This window comes from Anomaloglossus baeobatrachus, chromosome 9 (assembly GCF_048569485.1).
Source record: "Anomaloglossus baeobatrachus isolate aAnoBae1 chromosome 9, aAnoBae1.hap1, whole genome shotgun sequence".
NCBI lineage: Eukaryota > Metazoa > Chordata > Amphibia > Anura > Aromobatidae > Anomaloglossus > Anomaloglossus baeobatrachus.
In genome coordinates, this window is record NC_134361.1 from 82360999 (window position 1) to 82385744 (window position 24746).

General features: G+C 43.7%; 1 protein-coding gene across 1 annotated transcript; it reads left to right on the top strand.

The window, feature by feature from the left end:
- Positions 1 to 1828: 1828 nt before the first annotated feature.
- On the top strand, positions 1829 to 19499 carry UBE2A (ubiquitin conjugating enzyme E2 A). Its single transcript, XM_075322680.1, has 6 exons — positions 1829 to 2061; positions 2176 to 2256; positions 9305 to 9330; positions 14593 to 14682; positions 18478 to 18566; positions 18645 to 19499. Exons 1-6 carry the CDS (start codon positions 2018 to 2020, stop codon positions 18771 to 18773), a joined length of 459 nt encoding a protein of 152 aa, XP_075178795.1. The 5' UTR covers positions 1829 to 2017; the 3' UTR covers positions 18774 to 19499.
- Positions 19500 to 24746: the final 5247 nt, after the last annotated feature.

Genomic DNA, 24746 nt, shown 5'->3' on the forward strand with positions numbered 1-24746 from the left:
TTGACCGCGTTTTTACCGCGTTTTGCATGCTTTTTCATTGCTTAAAGTCAGATGCGTTTTCATTACACATACACTACTAAATAAAGTTTTAACATTCAAACACTACTCAAAAAAATGTAAAAAAATGAATAAAATCATACACAAAATAGCTAATTTTATTAAAATGATAACTGTGATCTTATATTTATGGCTAAAGTAACGTTAAAATATTGTTTTTCATTAATTTAATTGTCGGACTATGTGTGTGTGTAAAGGGGCACATCATTACCTCAATTCAATGACAAAAACACATGCATTTATTTGGTCAAAAAAGCATGTATTCTGCACCAAAAAAGCATGTAAAACGCTGGGTTCCCATAGACTTTGCCTGGAAAGCAAAACGGATGCATTTTTGCATTAAAATGCTGCAGTTCAAAATGCTGCGGAAACGCATGAAAAAACGCAACGTGCGCACACGGCCTGAAGCTTTTTAATTGTTTTGCTGACAGAGCTGTATGGCAGTTTGTTTTATGTTGAACAAGATGTGGATTTCAGCGATACCATTTTTATCTATATATGATGTTTTGATCATGTTTTATTTCACTTTTATATCAGCTGTATGATGAACAGACATAATTTTTACTAGTTTTTTTTATACGGTGTTCACTGAAGGGGTTAACTAGAGTGATCATTTTATAGATCCGGTTGTGGACGCAGTAATATCAAATGAGTATAATTTTTTTTGTTTTTACATAAATATATGAATTTACTGGTATAATATTTTTCTTTTTTTTCTTCATTTTCTGTTTTTTTTTAAGTATTTTTAATTTTTTTTTTTATTTTTACCTTTTTACTTAGTCCCTATATGAGACATCTTTTATTAGTCTAATCGATGGTATAATGTATGGTAATACATCAGCATTGCAATACATTATACCCGTCAGTGGTGCACTGACAGAAGCCTCTCAGACCATGCTCCCTGGCATAGGCTAACAGGCTTGCCGGAGCTGACTGACCCAGAGGTCATCATGATGACCTCGTGTTGCCATGGTAATGATTGGAGCCCCGTGATGACGTCACGTTGGTCCGGATCGGGTGGGAGAGTTTTTTAGATAGTGTTGAAAGTAAAGTTTTAAAAGGGGTATTTTTGTAACATAATTGATTATATAAACCTTATATTCTATTATCTGTAAACTGTTTATGAGCTTAAGGGGGTCTTCAGCAGACCCCTGGCTGCCATGGCAACCCACCAGCACCTGGTGATGGCGTAGGGATACCAATGGGCAGTCAGGTGGGCCCCCTGCAGGTGCGTTGTAAATGCCTGTCAAAGATTGACAGGTATACAGGTCAGTTTCCGGTCAGGGGCCGGCATATGACGTACTTAGCATAAGTCGTCAATATGAGAGTGGAGGGGCGGACACCCGGGACCCTCACACAGGTGAGCAGCCCACCAGTAACAGGTGTGTGACGAGCAGACAGGACGCCATGTACTGACAGGAGACACTGAGGTCCGTCACGTCTGCGACCAAACGTCACTCACTCTCGGTGGGCGGTAACCAATGACGTCATGCTGGTGGAGCAGCTGTTTAGATGACAACACTCTGCGGATCATACCAAAAATAAAATGGGGACGTACGTGCTGCTCACTAGGTATCCGCTTATCGCCTTACTAACCACAGACATCCTATTACCTTTTTACGTCATTGTACAAGTGTTTGCACAAGACATTGTTGATCAACAGCAGTCAGAGCTCTGTCAGAATAATCAGAAGCCGGTGAAGCATTATTAGGCACCCCTATTAATAGTGGTTGAGTCCGAAGCGCAGGACTTGTTTTTCTTTCCGTCGCTGTGCAATCCTATATCCCTCCGCCAGGGTCGGCAGCTCCCGGAAGAGGTTAGGCTCCTGCCGCCGGCCTTGCTTCGTGGTTCGCGGTGTTGATCGCCGTGGTATTTAGGGCGTAGGTCGCACAGAGCCCTCGGACACGTCCACGTTACTTTCCCGTCCCTTCATTTTATTTATTTTCCTGAAAGGCTTCAAATGTCAACTCCAGCGAGACGGCGCCTTATGAGAGATTTCAAAAGGTAAGTGGGGAGACTAAAATGGCGTCTCCCTGTGGAAGCTGAGCCGGCACAGACGCCGCGGGGGGGTGGAGGGAAGGGAGTGCGCCCGAGCTCATGCTGTGTGTCTCCCCCCAGGCTTCAAGAGGACCCCCCCGCGGGAGTGAGTGGTGCGCCCTCCGAGAACAACATCATGGTCTGGAACGCTGTGATATTCGGGTAAGGCTATACCACAGCGCCGGGAACGGGGGGATTCAGTGCACATATGTCCCAATCACAGGGGTCCCGAGCCCCCCGCCTCCTCCTCACTGTGCTCATTGTTCACGGAGTATGGGGCTGATGGAGAGAGGCTCTGCTCAGCTATTCTGCGGGGGAATGGGCTCCCATAAAGGGGTGCCCACAGCCCACCACTTGGATAACCCTTCTTAAATTCTGTAGCCCCTGGTGAAAAATTAAAAAAAAACACCCTCATACTTTCCTCCTGAACAGGTTGTGATGTTGGTGCTAGGTCTCCTGTTACACAATGTGTGACCGCTGCAGCCCATCAGTCAGTGGCCACTGATTATTGAGCAATGTGAGCCCCACAGCCAAATTCATGTGAATAGTGATAGAGTATAGGCTTACTACAAAAAAAAACCTGTGGCATTTAGGAAAGTGTTTGGGGGGGGGGAGTAGTGGGTGACTCGTGCCCACTCCATGATTTACACATCCATCCTGGAGCGGAGCGGGCTCTGTGCAGGGTGGGTAGGGAGCGGAGCGGGCTCTGTGCAGGGTGGGTAGGGAGCGGAGCGGGCTCTGTGCAGGGTGGGTAGGGAGCGGAGCGGGCTCTGTGCAGGGTGGGTAGGGAGCGGAGCGGGCTCTGTGCAGGGTGGGTAGGGAGCGGAGCGGGCTCTGATTTCCGTTGCTGCGGCGGGCAGTGGCTGACGCTGGGGAGGGATTTCTTTTTGTAGCCGGCTATTGCCATTCTTGCCCTGCACTCTCATTACACCGGTGTACTGCGAGTGCAGTGGGGTTTGTTTTTTTTTTTTTGTTTTTTTTTTTCTTTCCCTCTCCCCATAGTCTCGAATGGGTGTGAGAGAAACAAGACATGCATTTCACCTGCAGCATGCTGCGATCGTTTTCTCAGTACGATTAGGGCTGAGAAAATAGCTCATGGGTGCTGGCACACAGGCTAATATTGGTCCGAGTGGAATGCGTTTTTTTTTTTTTTTGTTTTATCGCACTACACTCACTTTCATGCTGTGTGGTTTAGCCCTTGGTCTCCAATTTCAGGAAAGTTTCTCTCCCCTTCCCAGAAAAACCCTGAAATACTTAAATTGACAGAGCGGCTGCTCCCTGTCCTCCCCAGGTCCTGCGGCTGCTCCCTGTCCTCCCCAGGTCCTGCGGCTGCTCCCTGTCCTCCCCAGGTCCTGCGGCTGCTCCCTGTCCTCCCCAGGTCCTGCGGCTGCTCCCTGTCCTCCCCAGGTCCTGCGGCTGCTCCCTGTCCTCCCCAGGTCCTGCGGCTGCTCCCTGTCCTCCCCAGGTCCTGCGGCTGCTCCCTGTCCTCCCCAGGTCCTGCGGCTGCTCCCTGTCCTCCCCAGGTCCTGCGGCTGCTCCCTGTCCTCCCCAGGTCCTGCGGCTGCTCCCTGTCCTCCCCAGGTCCTGCGGCTGCTCCCTGTCCTCCCCAGGTCCTGCGGCTGCTCCCTGTCCTCCCCAGGTCCTGCGGCTGCTCCCTGTCCTCCCCAGGTCCTGCGGCTGCTCCCTGTCCTCCCCAGGTCCTGCGGCTGCTCCCTGTCCTCCCCAGGTCCTGCGGCTGCTCCCTGTCCTCCCCAGGTCCTGCGGCTGCTCCCTGTCCTCCCCAGGTCCTGCGGCTGCTCCCTGTCCTCCCCAGGTCCTGCGGCTGCTCCCTGTCCTCCCCAGGTCCTGCGGCTGCTCCCTGTCCTCCCCAGGTCCTGCGGCTGCTCCCTGTCCTCCCCAGGTCCTGCGGCTGCTCCCTGTCCTCCCCAGGTCCTGCGGCTGCTCCCTGTCCTCCCCAGGTCCTGCGGCTGCTCCCTGTCCTCCCCAGGTCCTGCGGCTGCTCCCTGTCCTCCCCAGGTCCTGCGGCTGCTCCCTGTCCTCCCCAGGTCCTGCGGCTGCTCCCTGTCCTCCCCAGGTCCTGCGGCTGCTCCCTGTCCTCTGCTCAGGCTTTAATGTTTGGAACTGAAGAAAAATCCTAAAAAAAGTCAACATATTTGCTGCATCCGTAATAGTCAGATTAAACAAAATTACTCAACCCATAAAGTAAATTCTTTAAGGGGTTGAAAAATAAAAATTAAATTCGTGTATTGATGTTTTTCAGACTTTATACAACTGTCACCCCTAAAAAAAAAAAAAGAAATGGTTATGGGTCTCAGGTGTTTTTTTTTTTTTTTTTTTTTTTTTTTTTTTTTTTAACCACTATGATAGAAAAAAGTTCATGCGCTAATACAGTATTGGACTGACCTAGAGAATCAAGTTTTCTGGTCATACTGGAATTCTAGGTTTTGGGGGTTTTTTTGTTTGTCACCCACTCTGAATTTTATTTCCCATTTTCAGGATTTACTAGGAGAGGTATGGCATGATCAGGTCTCTCCTGGTAGCTGCTATTTGACGACTTAAAATGCTGCTGTCACTTTTTGAGAGCGGTTACAGGGCGGTCCCTTTTTTACCTGCTGTATCTCTGGAGTGTGAAACACAAAAAAAAAATAGTCTTTGCACCTGTACTGCCATTGTTTCAGCATTGTTGACACTGAGTCCCTCTGTTGCTCGTGTGCCGTGTGTCACGCCAGCCCCAGGACCCTGTGCCATCATAACCAACACTGGTATTCATTTTTCAAAATTTACACATGGGACATAGTATTTTAAAAGGGGATGTCCATATAGTAAATATCTTATAGTGATGTGATCCTTTGACATGACTGTTTCATTGTCCATTGCCCTCTGCAATGCTATTGTGTGGGAGCATTGGTGAAAGCTCTGCAGTGCTGCCATCTCTACCCCCATAATGCCACAGGTGTGTGTTTTTAAACAAAAAAAATGCATGTGATGAAGTCAGAAGTAAGGGGTGTTTATTTATATGTACTTATATATATTTGTGCTTGTGCACTATATTTCCCCATGCCTTTTTAGACTCATCATACAGTGATGGACATGGGGGACTTCACCCACATACATATATTAGCAGTGTTACTTGCTGCTTTTGTGAAAATAACTGTACACGTGCAGCACGTCCACTATCTGTGCGCACCCCTGGGGCAGTGTTCACTAGGACAGTACCATGAGACGCAATGACAGGTGTCAGTGCACCCAACTCACGGCCATGCTATGGGTGCACCAAAGACCTTTCTTTGCACATGGATTATGTTCACAGGCACAGTTAACATGTACAGTGTAGTGTGACTTTCGTAGAGGTGAAGTCCCCTCTATCGCGGCATAGGCTAAAAAGCATTTTGGGAGTGTCAAACTTGCTTTGATTTTTCAAAAACCTTTTTTTTTTTTTTTTTTTTTTTTTTTTTGCACTAAAATGTAAAAAAAATAAAATAAAAATATTCAATGCATTTAATATAGTAGAAGCCTATTGTATAGAGGCCTGATTGGGCCGGCAATGCAGGACTGGGGCATAATCTGCATTTTACAATTATTTTATTTTTTCTTTGCGGGGTGGTATTTTTTGTTCTTCCCATGTGGATTCCTGTAAACTCCAGATAACCACTTCAAGGTGGTCATAGAAACTATAATATTTGCCGGCTATCTGCTCAAACTCCCCCCATCTGTGTGTTCGCTGCTTGAACGTTTTTCTATAGTGTGGGTAGGAATAAACGGTGTGCGGCTCTATTTTTCTAGGGTGGAATAATAGGATCTTGGGGGTGGTAATGCCACCTGACGGCAGACGTCATAGTCAATCTCCCCGATTCCATAGACAACTTTGTTGATGGACCAGCTAAAATCATGGTCGAGCATAAAGGGGAAAAAAAAAGCTAATCCATGACCAGCTCTGGATATAATCAGGAGATTGACAATCTTTAGTGATATCCACCTTCACATTGATATCCGCAGTGGCTGTCTTTTTTTTTTTTTTTTTTCTTTCCATAATTTTAACGGCCAGAACACGCAGACTGCGTCCACAAAAAAAATCACGGACACGTCGTGGTTTTTTTTTTTTTTTTTGTGTTCCCCCTTCTCCCCCCACCCCTTATCAGTGTCATATATGAAATCACCTAAACAAATCTGGATCAGTGATTAACTTTACAGTAGGTAAAGGAAACTTTTTTTGTAATTTATTCATTCTTAAAAAAAAAAAAAAAATCACTGATGGTAAAAACCTACCTACTGGGACTCAGACTTGGATGATACATGGACGTTTTTATTTTTATATATTCTCTCCCCCCCCCCCTCTCTATATGAACAATTGCTTATGTCTGAATGAGGGAGGATTAATGTGTTAAAAATTGAGCAATAATATTAGCTTCACACACGATGCTGGCATATTAAGGTACCACTGCGGTTTTCAGTATGTAATGTCATACATTGAAATACTAAAGTGCATGATTGTGTCCTGGTTCATGTGCTATAACGTGTTTGTTGTACTTTGTGGCATAGTATATCCTGTACATATAAGTGATGGCCATTGCCCATTACGGTTTATACCCCTAGCCCCACTCTCTATTTAGCCCCATCAGTAGTTGATGTTGAGCTAGGTTCATGTACATACAACGCTTGCTGTCCAACGCTACGTCAGGGTTTCTATTTGAATCGCCCCTCACACCCCCCCCCCCCCCCAATCCCCTGAAAAAAACCCACAAACTGCTTTTATTATTCAATAGATTTTAGACCAAGTGAGGCTGATGTAATTATCAGCCATTCTGATGTGAATTTTCTATCTGGATACCGCTGTGTAAATAATAATAATTTATAGTGCTAGAAGTTCCCTAGCGCATAAGCATCACTGTCCCCATCGGGGCTCACAATCTAAATTCCCTATTAGTATGTCTTTGGAGTGTGGGAGGAAACCCATGCAAACATGGGGAGAACATAGACTTCTTCCAGATGTTGCCCTTGGTGGGATTTCTGGAATAGGGGGAATCACAATGTAAACTAGGGGGAATCGTAAACTGGTGGCGTTTGCTAGGGATATGCTATTGCTTTATGGGATGGTAATACCTATTTAAATTGGACAACTCTTTCAAAAAAATACTTGGGAGGAGGATCAAATCTATGTGCTTCCCCTCTCCATACACGTCCCCACCCCTTATCTGTATGATACCTTGTCTGTTGTCTCCGGTGTTGGTCCAGAGGTGCTTATGGCATGTATCCAGTCTAGGATCCCAATGGCCCTTCTAGATCCTCACTGCAGCTGCAGATCTGGACCAGCTGATGGAGAAATGAGGAGACAGGCCCGGTCTGCCTCCCTCAGACATCTGTTTCACATACATGTGGAATCGTTTGTGTTTTTTTTTTTTTTTGTCCCCCCCCCCCCCCCCTTCCCGTCTCCCCCTTCCCGTCTCCACAGACCAGTTACCAATTATCTATGATGCCTGTTCACATGTTCTATATCATTAGTGATGAGCGAGCTTACCATGCTCGGGTGCTCAATACTTAAATGCAGTTGGTGCTTGGATGTGAGCGACTCGAGTACTCGACGAATAGAAGTCAGTGTGAAACTCGAGCACTTTTTCCTCAAGATTTCTTAGGAAAATGCTTGCGTTCCCCATTGACTTCCCTTGTACTCGAGTTGCGCCCACCCAAGCAATCCAGCTTCTCTTAATGAGCATAGAGCACCCAAGCATGGTAGTCCTCAGGGATGAGATGTGGAACTGATTTTTCTCTTGGCTCTGCTCATCCTGAACTGAATACATTTGAATACATCTTCAATACTTTAGGGTTCTTCCTTATTAGAATATATCATTGCATCCTCTTACTGCTGAAACCTTAAAAAAAAAATATATTATATATAATATATTATATTCGTAACTAGAGTTTGATGGGCCCTGATGCGAAATTTGGACCAGGGCCCCCCCTCTACGTACCCCGACACTTAGGGTACGGGATAATAACACTGACACTCGGTGTACAGGATAATGACGCTGACACTTGGCTTTTACCCTCAGCACCCAGCTTTCCCATGATCTGAAATCCCTCTTTCTATCAGCACCCAGCTATCCTATGTTCATATCCATCTTGTCCTCAGCACCCAGCTTCCCCATGCTCTGCTACACATCTTACCCTCAGCACCCAGCTTTCCCATAACAGAGCATGGGAAAGCTGGGTGCTGAGAGATGTATAGCAGAGCATGAGAAAGCTGGGTGCTGAGGGAAAGAGCCTTTTTCCCCCTCACCACAAAACATTACCATCCCATGCTTGTATCTTTGTCCCCCTTGTATATAGTTCTCCAAATACTATAATGGCCCCCACATAGCCTTCAATATAGTATAAAGGGTAAAAAAGGGCAACCAGTCCAGTTAGCCCAGGCCAACACATCTAATGCACAAACAGGATGCAGACAAGCCTCTCAACATGAACACTTCACAGGTGCAAGGTAAATTGCACACCAGTGGCGCGCATAGGGCACTGTTCACACTTGTATGCGCATGGTGTCCAGCCAGCAACCTATTACCACGCCCTTACTATTAGATTAGGCGGGTTACCCGGACACTACTCACTGCAGCACGCAAGGGACAGAAATTCCACTATGCACGGCCGTATTAAGAGGCCCGGCTGCACCCCGCATAGTCAAAGTGCAAAAAATACATATAAAATATGTGAGGTATTAGTTTGTAAATTGGCCAATGTACGTAAGCCCACAATCCTCATCACGGATCCTCACTCTGCAGAGCGGCTGCCGGGCCCGGTCGCAGTGGCGACCTCTGCGACCGCGGTCATTGCATGTGTGTATATATTTCTATAATTATACACCTGCATTCATATTAGACTGTCCAAATGCAAATTATCCAGAAAATGGCCATGCACGTGTGTTGGCAAATGCTTGTAAGTCTGATGCTGCTCCATTTAATCTTGCAATGCAAGCGCGCTGTCAATCACCCAATGAACGAGCGAAACTCTCGTTTGTCAGGTGAAACTATCTTTTGTGCGGAATTCATAATTTTGGCTCATGACACAAATCAAAAACAGACGTACTATTTTACCATCTGCAAACAGACATGTGAATAAGACCTTCGTTATTTCCAGAACGATACTGTACAATGGCCTTTTGTAGATCTTGCAGGAGGAATGACATTTGTAATTTCTAATAATTTTTCTTACTCTTCCACAGGCCAGAAGGAACGCCATTTGAAGATGGTACGCTATTTTTATAATTTCCATTATTTGATATTTACTTCTGCCTCTCAGTATTCTCTCCACCCCCTGCATGCGTTATGACCCACATAATTACCGGAAGAGCTGGGTCTGTAATTCCAGCGGCTCAGTTCCTGTAATTAGCATGTTTGTGGTCCGGTTCCTGTAGAATCTTATTCATATGATCTGATAATTCTGTGCTTGGTGAGTGTTACGGGCATGTCCACACAGGACAGGGTCTGAGCAGAATTGAGATGCTGCTGAGTTTTGCTGCACATCCTCTTCAATATCTGCAATGAAACCACTGATTCTTCCAGTGCATTACAAAGGGAGAATTCCACTGATCTTTCATAGAATATGGAAAAGATTTGGTAAAATCATAGAAATCTGCCAGACGATTGCCCTTTGAACTTGCCCTTGAGGAGCTTTCCCTCAGACATTGCTGTCTTAGGCTGCTTTCACACATCCGTTTTTTGCAGTGCGGCTCAATCCGGCTCAAAAACCTATGCAATGGATGCGGCAAAAAAAACGGATCCGTTGCATAAGTTTTTCCATGCGGCCCGTCCATTTTTTGACGGATGCGGCTTGATACTGAGCATGTGCAGTGCAAAAAAAAATGCATCCGGCGTCCATAGGCTTGCATTGTAAATCGCAATGCGTTTCTTTCGTCGCACAAAAGTGCCACGCAACGTTCCGGCCGCCGCATTGACTAAATATGCCGCATCCGGCAAAAACCGGATGCAACGCAAGGCCATGCGGCACAATACAGCGCTAATGCAAGTCTATGCAGAAAAAAAACCCGCAACCGGCGGCAAAAAAAGGTTGCGTTTTTTTTTCTGCAAAGCGCTGTATTGTGCCGCTCGGCTAAAACCAGATGTGTGAAAGCAGCCTTATCTGAATATAGTGACTTGCTGATCACTGGATTGCAGATAGGACTGCAGCGTGCCACGCCGTCGCCACTCCACACCATGTCTTTGTAAACCCTGCGTTGTACATCAAACTACAGCCATGCTGGACTAAGGAAAGGTCTTTCCCTCCACACCACCCAGATGGTTTCTGTATGGATGGAGGCATTCTGTTGTGTATAGCGTCTTTTGTATGATAACTTGACCAAGGGCAATCAAAATTTTTACAGACTGACTTATGGTGGTGCTATGTTTAAAGGGAACTTGGCACGTTCAATATGCACCAAGAACCATGAGAAGTTCTGGGTGTATATTGCTAATCCCTGCCTAGCAGTCCCAGCTTATAGTAGCGTAGATAAAGATCTGTAGAAAAAGTACTTCTAAAGATCCCATATGATATACTAATGAGGCCAGCGACTAGTTGCAAGGGCGTTACTTCCCTTGGCTAGTTGGCCCACACAGTACGCCCACAGGAGCATGCTAATGAATGCACAGCGACTCCGCACATACCTCACTTTTCATGGCGGCCGGCGGAGGATGGATGCGCACTGCGCATGATCCGTAGTCCTCAGCACCTTCAGTCATGCACACTACCTTACTGAAGCCCGGAAGCTTACACCCGGCATCAGTTTAGTGCATGCGATCGGAAGTCCCTGGGACTCCGGATCATGTACTGTATGCATCCATCCTCCGCCGGTTGCTATGAAGAGTGTGGTATGTGCAGTGTCAGTGTGCGTTCATTAGCATGTTAGTACACCCACAGAGACATGCTAGCATGTTATGAGGGCCAACTAGCCAAGGGAAGTATCGAACGCCCTTGCAATTAGTCGCTGGGCCTCATTAGCATATCATAAAATCTTTTAGAAATACTTTTTCTAAAGATCTGTATGTATGCTACTATAGGCAGGGATTAACAATATGCACACAGAACTGCTCATGGTTCTGGGTGCATATTGCACCTGACAGGTTCACTTTAAAGTCTTAAAAAGGGAATCTCTCAGCAGGTTTTTTTTGTCTTTTTTGCTACGTAATCTGAGAGCAGCATGATGTAGGCAAAGAGATCCTGAATCCAACAGTGTACCACTTAGACTACTGGGTGCAACTGTTCTGACACAATCAGAATCTTTAGATTTAGCCATGTAGCAGAGCTGAGAGCTGTCCCCACCTTTACCAGGCTCTCTGTGGACATTATACTTTGACAGTGAGGTGTCAATCAGATGAAGGGGGTGTGCTGGACTACTGTGACATTGTAGTCCTAGCAATGAAATTCTGCTGCTTAAAGAAACATGGCAAATGGAGATCAGACCTTGACAAGACAGGCGTCCCTGAATTCTACATTTAATCCTTGCAGCATGCTGTTTTCAGCTTGCATAGCGAAAACCTGCTGACAGCTTCCCTTTAAAGGTGTTGTCCAGGACTGACATGAGCTGTCCCTAGGTCCTCAATATCAGATTAAGTCTGACACTCAATACCCCCGTTAATCAGCTCTATTCAGATCTAAACAGTGAACATGGCAGCACAGGTCGGTACGATGTGTGCTGGCCATTCTCATATACCCTGTGCAGTGCTGTGCTGGTCCGGGTGCCACAGGTTTTGTTAATAGCTGACTAGTGGGGGTGTCAGGTCATCAGTATTGATCTGTGAATGTCTTAGGATGGGTCATCAGTAGGTTGGTATTGGATAATCCATATACCGTTTTCAGCACCACTTATACAAGCATTATCTGTCTTGGTAGATCCGGATAATGCAGTGTCGGCAGAAGATCCATCCACCCGGTGGGGCTGATGATCACACAATTATGAGATAATTGGCCATTGTGGCAGGTGGAGATTCGGCTGCACTGTTTGGCTGTATACTAATGCACAATATATAGCTGTGTGCCTAATCTTCTGTTCCTGTTTGTAATGGCTGTCCCTAAATAATCAGACAGGCCCATACACAGCTGGTCGTGCAGTGCATGCCGTCCATGTCTGCCGCAATGATTATTCAACGACTGTCTGATATTAAAGGAATGGGTGCACAAACACTGACGGCTCCAGTGCGATCAATTGATGTACGTTTTATTGTTCCACAGCTTCTGGGGGGGGGGGGGGGGGGGAAGCAAAACATCGCTGCGAGTGGTTGGCGCTCTTGTGGGCAATAGTGGTTGTGTAATTCTGGGTGCCGGTCCTTACCCCAGAGGGTGTGTTCTCTGAGCATAGTCACCTGCTCGGTGGATGTGAGTGCAGATACCACACGACACCCTGCATTGTGCAGGACGCTTATGCTGACATTTACAAGAACCGGTCCTGCAGCCTGTGCAAATAGTTCAGTGCTGTGTAATCACAGAGCCTTGTAAAGTAAAGCAGTGTATATACCGCTCTGTGCATGAAGGACACGGGTTCAGGAACATTTGGGGAACGTCTGTTAACCAACAGCTACTTTGTTCTGGGACATCCTCATTCCTCCAAAGAAATTTGTGACAGTTTGGGAGTTACTCACTAGAGGCGTGTCCCTGACACCGGCCAATCAGTGCTGATCGTACCAGACAACTGACACGCCCATTTTACCAGAAATGGGAACACCCAGTTGTCAATTTATCCACAACGTTTCTGGAGGAATAATGGGAACACAATAGTTATAGGAAAAACTGCTCTAGAATTATTATGGGGAATACAAGTTTTGTAAAACGAACATGTTTGGAGAGGGAAAGGTCCTCTGCTAATGAAGTCACAATGTGTGGCATTAACACAGCGCTTGTGACATTTGTACCTTCAGTGCATTCTGCTGATGGCAGTGGCTTTGGACCCTGCATTTTGTTTCTCAGTCTGAATTGGAATGGCTGGGATGCTATTACAGCAATATGTTCAAGAAATTGGTATAATACCATTTTTATTTATTTATTTTTTTTTTTTTGTGTGGCGTTAAAGTGAACCTGTCAGGTGCAGGTGATTGTAGTGGAGTCCATGTTGAAAGGAACCTGTCAGGTGCAATATGCAGCCAGAACTGCCACGAGCAGTTATGTGTGCACATTGCTAATCACTGCCTAACTGTCCCTGTATCTAGTAGCCTAGCTAAAGAGATCTTTAGAAAAGTATTCTAAAGGTACATTTTAATAATATGCTAATGAGCGCAGGGACTAGTCACAAGGTAGTTCATTCCTGCGCTCATTCTGCTCTCTTTGCAAGTTAGCACGCTCACAGTGGCATGCGAACATGCTATTCATTGCTTATTGCCCAGCATCATAATCGGCGGTGACGCGCGTACCTTTTGTCGTCTTTAGGGCAAGTGTGCATGATCAGAAGTCCCGGGACTTCTCGTCATGTGTATTAGACCTTTTCTGAAGCCGGGATGCGGTGCTCGGCTTCATAGTGCGCATGAGTGGCAGTGTTGGGCATTCTGATCATGCGCACTGACCCCAAGCCCGGCGTTCTAAAGATGAAAATGGACACAGGTATCACTGCTTATGATGCTGGGTATTGAATAGCATGTTAGCGCGCCCACAGGGACATACTAAGGCAATGTGCGCACGTTGCGTATTTGTATGCAGTTACGCTGTGATCTGCACTGCAGCGTAACTGCATGTGTCCTGCGTCCCCAGCATAATCACGTGGCGTATTAGAGCGCAGCGCTTTGGCTGCTGCCTGAAGTGCGTGTTCTAAGAAGTGACATGTCACTTATTCCGTGCGCTCTGCATGCATCCCCCACTCTGTCTATGGGAGAGGCTGCACTCAGCGCATGAAATCGGCTTTTTTTTTTCTTTTCATTATGGACTTTCTGCAGCGATTTGAAGCACACGTGTGCGGTTCAAATCACTGCAGAAATTTCTGCAGGGACAGTACGCTACGTGCGCACATAGCCTAAGGCTGCAGGAATGAACACCCTTGCAACTAGTCCCTGCGCTCATTAGCATATCTTAAAGGATCTTTAGAAATACATTTTCTAAAGATCTCTATGCTGCTACATACAGGGACAGTTAGGCAGGGATTATGCACCCAGAACTGCTCGTGGTTCTGGTTGCATATTGCGCCTGACAGGTTCCCTTTAACATGGACTCCACTACAATCACACCTGACCTCTTCCCCTCCCCCCTTAACCTTCCAACCAATTATACCGGTTCTTGGTGTGGCTGTGTCATACGGCCATGTCTGTATGATGGTCTATGTAGCAGTGCCCCAACAGTACCTGCTAGATGACTACGCTGCACCGCCAAACCACCGCATTAGATCCAGTGCGTGCAAACAGATCTTTCAAGAAGTTATTTCTGTGATGTTATTCTAATTGCAATAGGATTTGTCCAGTACTGATGCTTTGTATAATCTTTGTATGTAAGTATGTATATTCATGTTCTTTTAAGCCAATACTCTTATCTGTTTTGTAGGAACCTTTAAACTTACGATAGAATTTACAGAAGAATATCCTAATAAACCACCCACAGTGCGATTTGTATCAAAAATGTTTCATCCAAATGGTAAGTGCAGGTGTTTTTGTGTGGTGTGTTTTTTTTGTTTTTTTTTACATTTTAGTTGCGTTTCTACTCCAAGTGCAGAGTGGAAGGAAAATGTAACTGACTGCTGTGTACTTTAACCTGGATGACTATATCATACATGACTGTCTATAGTCATTAGTTGTAAGATACCAGCCATAGACATAGGAGAAGCAAATCATGGGGAAAAATGGGAGTATCCTATGTAGGATTGTGCGTTCAGGGCAGTGGGCAGGTCAGCTGTTTTGTTGTTGGGGTTTTTTATTCAGGTGTTTGGGGTTTTTTTTGTTTGTTTTTCATCCTTTTTCACCAAATGTAATTATATGCTGTGTGATTCCTGATCATGGTGTTTTCCACCAAATGCCATAATGCAGATCCTATGCTAAACTTCATGAAGCAGCTTTGTATCACTACTTTGAAGAGAAAAAATTGTTGAATTGAAAGATATTCTCCAGCGGATAAAAACTATTTTGTTTTTTAAAGGAAATCAAAAGAAACCATGAACAAATGGTATATTTGATTAAAATGTTATATTTCATAACAGACAAACTGAATATACTTACCGTAACAACCCTGAACTAGAATAGATAGCTCACTAAAAATAAGACAAAATATACGTAAATAGAATTTACTAAAATAGTCCACTAGATGGCAGTGGTGTACACCTAACCCTATGATTTTAATATAGGTAAACATATAACATAAAATGTTTGCCCTGGACCATATGTTGGGTTGGTATAGTGTTACATGTGGGACCACTTGGAATTTACCTGACAGATGTAATTTTCAGATGTACTTCCACTTTAAATACCTGTCTATTATAGATCACATACTAAACTCATGCTCTGACCACTGTAGTACTTTATCTGCCCTTTGATTACAAATAAAATGTCATGTTTATATGCTTACCTGTATTAAAGAGGTGGTTCACCCATATTCAGTATTGGCTATATCAGTATTATGCTGAGAAACAAGGTTTCTCTAAAACACCTTGTGTTGCTAATAGTGCCTGTGAGAGGCGCTATTGCGGACCGCTCTCCCCATGCCCCCCCTTAATCGCCTGACCCCGGGCTCCTTGACCTCAGATCCTGTGAGGTCACATCAACTTCCTGCTCACCTGACCATCACTGCAGCCAGCCCTGTTCTGAGTCACTGGGGTGTGGGTGGAGTGGCCAATAATGAATAGGGGGGAACCACTTCTTTAATCATGGGTTTGGGTGTACACCACTGCCCTCTAGTGGACTATTCTAATAATTGTATTTACATTTTGGTCTTTGTACAATCTTTTAGTGTGCTTCTGTTTGTCTACGTGTTATAATTTTAATCAACAAAATGTAGTTTGTTCATTAATTGCTTTTACTTCTGCGTCTTTTGGTTTTCTATTCTAAGTATATTATTATAGTGGCCTACCAGTATCTTTGTTTTTAAGGGCTGATCTAAACTCCATTCCCCTCAAAAAAAAAAGGGGAGAGAACTCTCCCCATCTCCTGTCCTCGGTCTGAGGCTTACCCAGTTCCTGCTTCCTGTTTTTTGCTGCTCACACACACTAATGGAAGGAAATGGCCAATGCTGACCTGTTTTGTCTTGTGTTTGGTTTTTTTTTGTTTTTTTTTTCTCCTGTTACTTTCAAGTTTGTCAATGCAGGACCAAAAAATAGGATTCAGTGGGGACCTCCTGGATAAGCATCAGAACGGGAGCAGAGGGGACAGGCAATTTGCTTTTATGAAATCAGTCTGATACCTTTTTTTTTTTTTTTTTTTTTTTTTTTTTTTTAAGCATAATTTGCATGGACAATGTTTTTTTTTTTTTTTTTTTTGTTTTTGTTTTGACCTGTATTTTTTTTTTATTTTTTTTTTTTTTTTTTTTTATCAGATTGTGTGCGGAGTGTATAGAACGGATTCAGGAGTGGAGACTGCTCCATATCTGGCAGATGCCGGCTGCATTTCACAAGCCAGCATCGGCCTCTAACAGCTGTTTTATCCTACACTGTGGGATTTAAATAGCTCAGTTGCCAGTGTGTTCATTACAAATAACTAAATGACTGCCATCTTGCCTGTCCTGTGAACTGCAGATCACTGATCTATCAAATCTGAGTGTAACACTTCCCTCAATGAGGGATTATCCCATAAAACGTGCCGCTTTATTTATAAGACTCTATAAATGATATAAATTAATGCATTCCTGTAGTTTATATCCTGATAAGCGTTCAGGTTGGGCTTCATTTAAGAACTACTTATACTATATACTGCAATATCATGAGCAATGCAGGTTCCTAAAAGGAACTAAAGTAAATTAAAATAAAAAAAACTTAAACGCCCTTTTTTTTCCCTTTTTTTTTTAATTTTTTTTATTTTTTTTTTTAATATAACATATTTTAACCACTTACAGACATCTGCCATACATGCACGCTACAATTTGATAGCTGGCTCAGGGATCCATACCGTGCAGATATTGACTAACACATAGCCTGGACTCGCCTCTAACAGCTGCTGGTGGGGCACCCAAAAAAAATTGAAACTAATTGCTATGCACTCGTATAGCTCCATCAACATAAACACGGTTACTGGTCTGTAGCTCCTTCTTCCACAAATTCATGAAACTTGGATTGTTTTCGGTTTTTATAATACAATATATGGTTAAATGAGTGCCATTTAATACTACAGCTCTTGGAGCCATAAATAAGCTAATATGGCACTTGAAAGAATAGTAGGAAAATAAAGACGAAAAAATGACATTTCCACATTTTTAATGGTTAAATTTTCCTTCCAGGCTGATTTTTTTTTTTTTATTGTAAGACTCAAATTTTCTAGAGGAAACAAAAAAGTTTGCTAGAAAGTGTAAAAAAAAAAAAAAAAAAAAATCTTCAAGAAAAGGAAAAACAAAGTAGCATTCACCAGTGTCAACTTGTACTTTCCTTGAAGTTCAGCATAACAGACGTGTGTCGGCAGGGAGGAGCAGACCGGCACGATGATTGCTATGCTGGACTTCAAGGAAATAAAGTTAAATGATAGAAATGGATATACATGTCGCTCTACTGGTGAAGCTTGAGAGGTCACCTACATTAAAGGGGTTGTCTGGTCTAAGAGATATTGCACACTTATTTGTGTCATGCTATGTGACTACAGACTTGTGAATCTTGCCAGTGCGCACACTGTGCGCTACAAGGATTTGCTGGTTTCTGAGCTGGAAACGACAGTCATATGACCCACTATTGTGTGATATGGGTGTTCCCAGCCAGAACCCAATTAATTGATGCGGCTTTGCTCTAAGTGTATTGGGCAAGGCTGCTCCTACTAGTCACAGACCCACTCCATACAGGTGAGGCTGCACCCACTAGTCACACAACCACTCCATACACTTGTATTGGGTGAGGCTGGGCCCACTAGTCGGGTTCTGGCCAGGAACATGCATATAATCACAATTATTGGCATATGATCGCCATTCCTAGTTCAAAAACTGTTGAATCCTGCCAGTGAACAGTGTGCACTGGGAGGATTCATAAGTGTGCAGTCAGTTACACATAGTGACTGCAGACTTATCATATTAGTCCGGACAACTCCTTCAAGCACTTGTCCCTCTGGTTTGAGAAAATCCAGTTTGAATGGGGCAAATAAAAGTATCCAGCTGTTTTTCGATATGTTTATTGGTACTGTTTAAAGGTTCCAGGTACTAATGTGTATGTACATAGTGTATATATTATATTCTTGGTGTTGCCCTTAGCTGTGATTGGGACAGTGCCTGTATTGTGGGTTTCTGACACTCGTTCTGTTCTCCCCTCAGTATATGCTGATGGCAGTATATGTTTGGACATTCTTCAGAATCGTTGGAGTCCAACATATGATGTATCTTCCATTTTAACCTCTATACAGGTAAGGTGCAGTTTACATACTGTATACCTCACACTGACTCCGTCACACAATGTGTAACCACCTTCTCTTCTTTTACAGTCTCTGCTGGATGAACCAAACCCAAACAGTCCTGCAAACAGCCAGGCAGCTCAACTGTACCAAGAAAACAAGCGCGAATATGAAAAAAGGGTTTCCGCAATAGTGGAACAGAGCTGGCGTGACTGTTGACACTGGCCCTTGTATATGAACACTCTGATCAGGAGGAAACATCGATTATATAAGAAGTGTTTGAGTGATCTTCCTCTTGCTAGAATCTTTACATTTACATCAACTGCAAAATGGCTGTTGTGCTGTCACTGACTTCCTTAGCCCCAGCTGACGCTTTTTCTCCCTCTCCCCTCGGACACCTGAGAGCATTCGTGTTGAAAACAAATGTACCGTACGTGGGTTACTTGCAAAAAAAAAGTTCTCCAATCCAGTCATTCACCGTTATACGAGAGCATCCACCTCCATCTGTGTCTCTGGTGAATATGGACTGACGAGTCTGACCCCAGACAAGGACATTGGGCTGGTAACGCTGCTCATGTGGACTTTTTTTTTTATTGTTTTTTTTCTTTTATTTTGGTTTTATCAGGCTTTATATTTTAATGACCACCTTGACTTCCTGTTTGTGGATTTGCGGGTTGGGTAAAACATTGTTCTTAATTTAATTGTGTTGCTCCTTTTTTTTTTTTTTTTTTTTGTCCCCACTTTGTTGCCCTTTATCGGAAAGGAAACAGGCTTGTGTTGGGTTTTTTTGGGGGTGGTTTTTTTTTTGTTTTTTTACAAATCGGTAAATGTTTACAAGACAAATTTTTCTCCCTGCGCTAAGGGTATGTGCGCACGTTGCTTTTTACCTGCTTTTTACCTGCTTTTTTGCTGCTTTTTCTTCTGCGCTGTTTAATGCCAAAATGGATGTGTTCTTCTATTCAAGCAAAGTCTATGGGAATTTGGGTTTCTTGTTCACACTATGTTGTTCAAAATGCTGCCTTTTTGTGGCAGAACTTTGGTCAAAAACTCAGCTTTGCAGTGCAAAACCCAAATGGCAAAAACAATTGACATGTTGCTTCTTTGAAAAGCTGAGTTTTTGACCAAAGTTCTGCCACAAAAAGGCAGCATTTTGAACAACATAGTGTGAACAAGAAACCCAAATTCCCATAGACTTTGCTTGAATAGAAGAACACATCCATTTTGGCATTAAACAGCGCAGAAGAAAAAGCAGCAAAAAAGCAGGTAAAAAGCAGGTAAAAAGCAACGTGCGCACATACCCTTAAACTTCTGTTCTGCCTGATTGGCGGTTTTTAGGTAGCGCTGCTGCACAATGGCCGCAAGGTTCCCATAGTTAGACATGGACTTTCTTTGCACAACTCTGGAGGGGATATATTAAACTAGTTGAAGGGGTAAGGTGGGGGTGTAGTAACCAAACAGGTGGCTGCTCTTACTTTCCAGAGAACCTGAACAATAGTGTTAACCTGTGTTTCTTGCCTTATCGCAAAAGTGGAAGCCTTCATGCAAAGTGCATAAGGACACCAGAAATCAACTGAGAAATATATTTTAATTACATTGACATTTAATCACACTATACAGAGTAGACCCTAGAGGTTGTCCATTATGTGGGGGTCCTACAACATGGCAGAGCCACATTGAGCAGATTCACAGACGGGTAGGAGTTTGACAACGTCTAATGACATAAAAAGGTTTTCCTTCCGGCACTTTGATTTCTAAGCGTAATTTAATATACCATCGTTTTAGTTTTTTGAAGGAGCAAATTCTGGTTTTTTTTTTTTTTTTTTATTTTTTTTTCCACTTTATACAAGTAACCCATGTAAAACTGTACATCTAAACTTGTAAATAAAAAAAAAAATTGTAACCAACCTATGTTATGTAATATCTTATTTTGAGCTGCTTTTCCCCATTTTAGTACACTTATGATTTTTAACATTGTTCTTCAGCATTGATCAGAGGCTTAAGTTAGGAGGGGATTAACACTTTAGTCTTTTTTTTTTTTTTTTTTTTTTTTTTGGGGCAAGTTGGTACACAAGTGGATCTCAATGTTGTCACCATCAACGTCATGGGTGCCAATAGTGAGTAGAACAGTTTAAGTACATAATACTTATTTTTTTTTTTTTTTTCCATACAGCGCTTGTGTTAAAGGGAACCTGTCAGGTGCAATATGTACCCGGAATCGCGAAGTTCTGGGTGCATATTGCTAACCCCTGCCTAGCTGTCCCTGTATACACTAGCATAGATAGATCTTTAGAAAAAGGATATCTAAAGATCCCATCTGATATGCTAATGAGGCCAGCACTAGTCGCAAGGGCGTTAGTTTTCTTGGCTAGTCGGCCCCCTTAGCATGTAAGCACGCCCCTGTGGACGTCTTAACATGCTAATGAATGCACAGCGTCGGAGGCATGGTCGAGCTCACCTCTGCTGCCTCGTGTCTGACTCCTGGATGTCTGTTCAGTGAGCATAATCCCGGACATCCGGTCAAGCGCACTACATGAGTTTGAAGCCGGGACGCGTACACCCGGCTTCATTGTGCGCATGACCGATTGACTGGGATCATGCGCACTGAGCTGAAATCCAGGAGTCAGACGCAATGGCAGAAGAGGTGAGCGCAACCATCCTCTGACGTTGCGCATTCATTAGCATGTTGGCACGCCCACAGGGTTGTGCTTGCATGCTAAGAAGGCCGACTAGCCAAGGGAAGTAACGCCCTTTCAACTAGTTGCTGGCCTCATTAGCATATCAGATGGGATCTTTAGAAATACTTTTCTAAAGATCTCTATCTATGCTACTAGATACAGGGACAGTTAGTCAAAGATTAGCACTATGTACCCAGAACTGCTCGTGGTTCTGGGTGCATATTGCCCCTGGCAGGTTCACTTTCAATACAAAAAACAGATAAAAACAAGGGAAGGGAAAAATCTACCGCTTGCTGTAACACTGGTATTGGCACCTTTTTACATTAAAGTAGTATGGAAATACATTTTGACTCGACTGCGGTAAATCACAAATGAGAATCACCTCTGACAAATTGTCGGTGCCCATGTGACATGAATTAGCCAATGAATGATGACTTGAGTTTCAAAAAGCCACATGGTAGGCCAACCTGGAACAGTCTGGGATCATAATTTCTAAAAGTACCGTATGCTGCCCACTAAGCCAAGAAGTACTTTATGGGGGGGGGGGGGGAGGCCAAGGAAGAAACCATTGCTGAAGGAAAGACCTAAAAAGGAATCGCTGATCTTTGCCAAAGAGTACCTTGATGAACCACAATCCTGGGAAAACGTTCAGTGAACAGATGAAACAAAAAGACCTTTTTGGCAATGCAAAGCAACAGTTTTATAGATGGCACAGTGACACTTATGAGAGAGAACACCATACCAACAGTTAACCATGGTGGAGAATCCATAATGCTGTGCAGTTCATTTGTTACGGTCAAGGCCGCCAGTACCAGACGCATCACAGGAATCATGAAATCAAAGAATTATCAAGGGATTTTAGTGACATGTCCTACCCAGTGTAAAAACTTTGTTTTGTGTTGATCAGGTCCAATGGGCGTCACTGCGCTCATGTCTGGCACCTCCTCAATCTTGTGCAGTCACTTTCCTCCTTCTCAGCCCTGTGTTGATTACTCCTACTACGCCATCCAAACAGGATGAAATTGCACTCTGGCACTTTTGATCTGCCCTGCTGAGGGCAGATCAAAGTGTTGTGCACATGCACATTACAGTACTCTGCTCTGCCCTCAGCAAGGCAGATCAAAGTGTGCAGGAGCGCAATGGAGGACACTGGATGACGTAGGACACGTAATCCACATACGGCTGGGAAGGAGGACGGCGATTGCACAAGATAGAGGCACCAGAGCGAGAGCAGCTATGCCCATCAAAATCTACCCCCCCCCCCCCCACCTGGACGAGTATCATAAAGGTCTTTTTTTTTTTTTTTTTTTTTTTTTTTTTACACTATACAAATCTGTCTGGCCACCTTTTTTATATACTGCATTCTAGGATGCTGTATATAAGGGCTGGCTGCAGCTTATAAGGGAAAAACTTGGTGCCTGGTTTCTTTTAACGTGCCTTGCCATATGACTTGAGACAAATGCCAAACTTGAATCTTAATTTGCGGATATGTTTTGGGGGTGTTGCCCCTCATCAGTGCAAAGTATGAGAGCTGGTTCGACTGTATGAGAGGCTTCTCCCGAAGGCCTCTCACACAGCCGTGTTTCTGGTACATATGCCACACATGCCCATTATTTCCTATAGTTTCTCACATTTGGGTTTTTTTTTTCTTCACACGGGTCATGTGGCACACAGAGAAATAACCATTTTTCTCTGATCACACATGGACCCATACAAGTCTGGCTGTGTGTAAAACACAGATGGCGTCCATGTGACATGTACTGGATGGCATTTCATTAAAAAAAAGTAAAGCAAACTAGAAAAATTAGATGGATAGATTATATATTTTCTCTATACAGAGAGCGCTAGTACAGTTAATTAGCAAAATGAAGTACTAATTTTAGGAAAGACAGCCCCACCATACTTTTCTGAACTGGTGCAGAAATTGGGCTGCAATCCTCAGTTCTTCCTTGGCTTGTTTAAAAAAAAAAACCAAAAAAAACTCCCATGCTGATATTTATTTAAACGGAAAATAAAAAGGCGTAGGGTCCCCTCTCCATTTATCAAAACCAGCCAAGGTACAGCAGACACAACTGGGGGCTGATATTTTTAGGGTGGGAAGGGCCATGGTTATTTTGGCCTTTCCTAGCCTAAAAATTGCAGATGCGCCACTTCTGCGGCAACTGCAGGCTATTATGTGCAACAAATCTGACGCTGTACTCTACTCTTCCCCCTTGCACTGGTGCGGTGGCAAACAGGGAAATATATGCGGTTGATGTCGGCTGTGAATTGCCATGGTGGGGAGATAAGGTATGCACACCAGTGACTATGGAAGGGGAACACATGGAATAGCAGAAACTGCTGTGTGAATACTGACATGAAAAATTCAATAGCTATGTGTAAGAATGAAATGTGAAAAATGGAACCTGCATTACTGCCATGAATATATGAATAAAGAGAAATTTAGCTACTGAATTGATCAATGCAGAAGAGCCCCAACACTACGCCAAAGTATTTCTCTACGTTGGGGTCCCTAGCTTGTGTGTGTCCTCTCATGCAGTTAAAAAACTTACCGTGTATGGGAAGCTGAGACCCAGGCTATATATGCGTATAATGTGGATTGGCAAATCCACATTATACGCATATATAGCCTGGGTCTCAGCTTCCCATACACGGTAAGTTTTTTAACTGCATGAGAGGACACACACAAGCTAGGGACCCCAACGTAGAGAAATACTTTGGCGTAGTGTTGGGGCTCTTCTGCATTGATCAATTCAGTAGCTAAATTTCTCTTTATTCATATATTCATGGCAGTAATGCAGGTTCCATTTTTCACATTTCATTCTTACACATAGCTATTGAATTTTTCATGTCAGTATTCACACAGCAGTTTCTGCTATTCCATGTGTTCCCCTTCCATAGTCACTGGTGTGCATACCTTATCTCCCCATAGTGATGTTTTTTAGGTTTTTTGCACCCAGTTCAGACATAGAATGGAGTTCCAAACGTTATTCCTTAATGTTAATTTAAGGCTGTGAATTGCCAGCTGAAATCAAGCCCTGGTATTAGTAATGGGTGGGCGTCTATCAGATACTCCCCATTACTAATCCAGTAGTTGTTCAAATTAAAACTTTAATTTTTCGTTTTTCAAACACCCCCAACTACATCCTTGTTCACCAATTTATTTCAAATTTTTACAAAAAAAAAGGTCTGACGTAATCCATAGCGATATCCCACGACATTCCCAAAAAGCGAACTTGATAGACATAAAAAGAGAATTATTAAAGTCAAGAAACACCCTCTTCAACCAATTTATTTCACTGGCAAATTCTGGGTCTGGCGTAATCCAATAAGGGGGTCCCAAGACTATCCTACACTCAGTGATGAGCACTGACGTCATCAGTTCAGCTGAGTTTTATGACTGCAGCCGTTTAGACGCCAAGTATCGTGAGAGTCTGCGTCTGTGGGGAACGTTATGGTATGTCACTATGCACTGTAGACTTTTTTTTATTTCATTTCATATAAATTGGTGAACGAG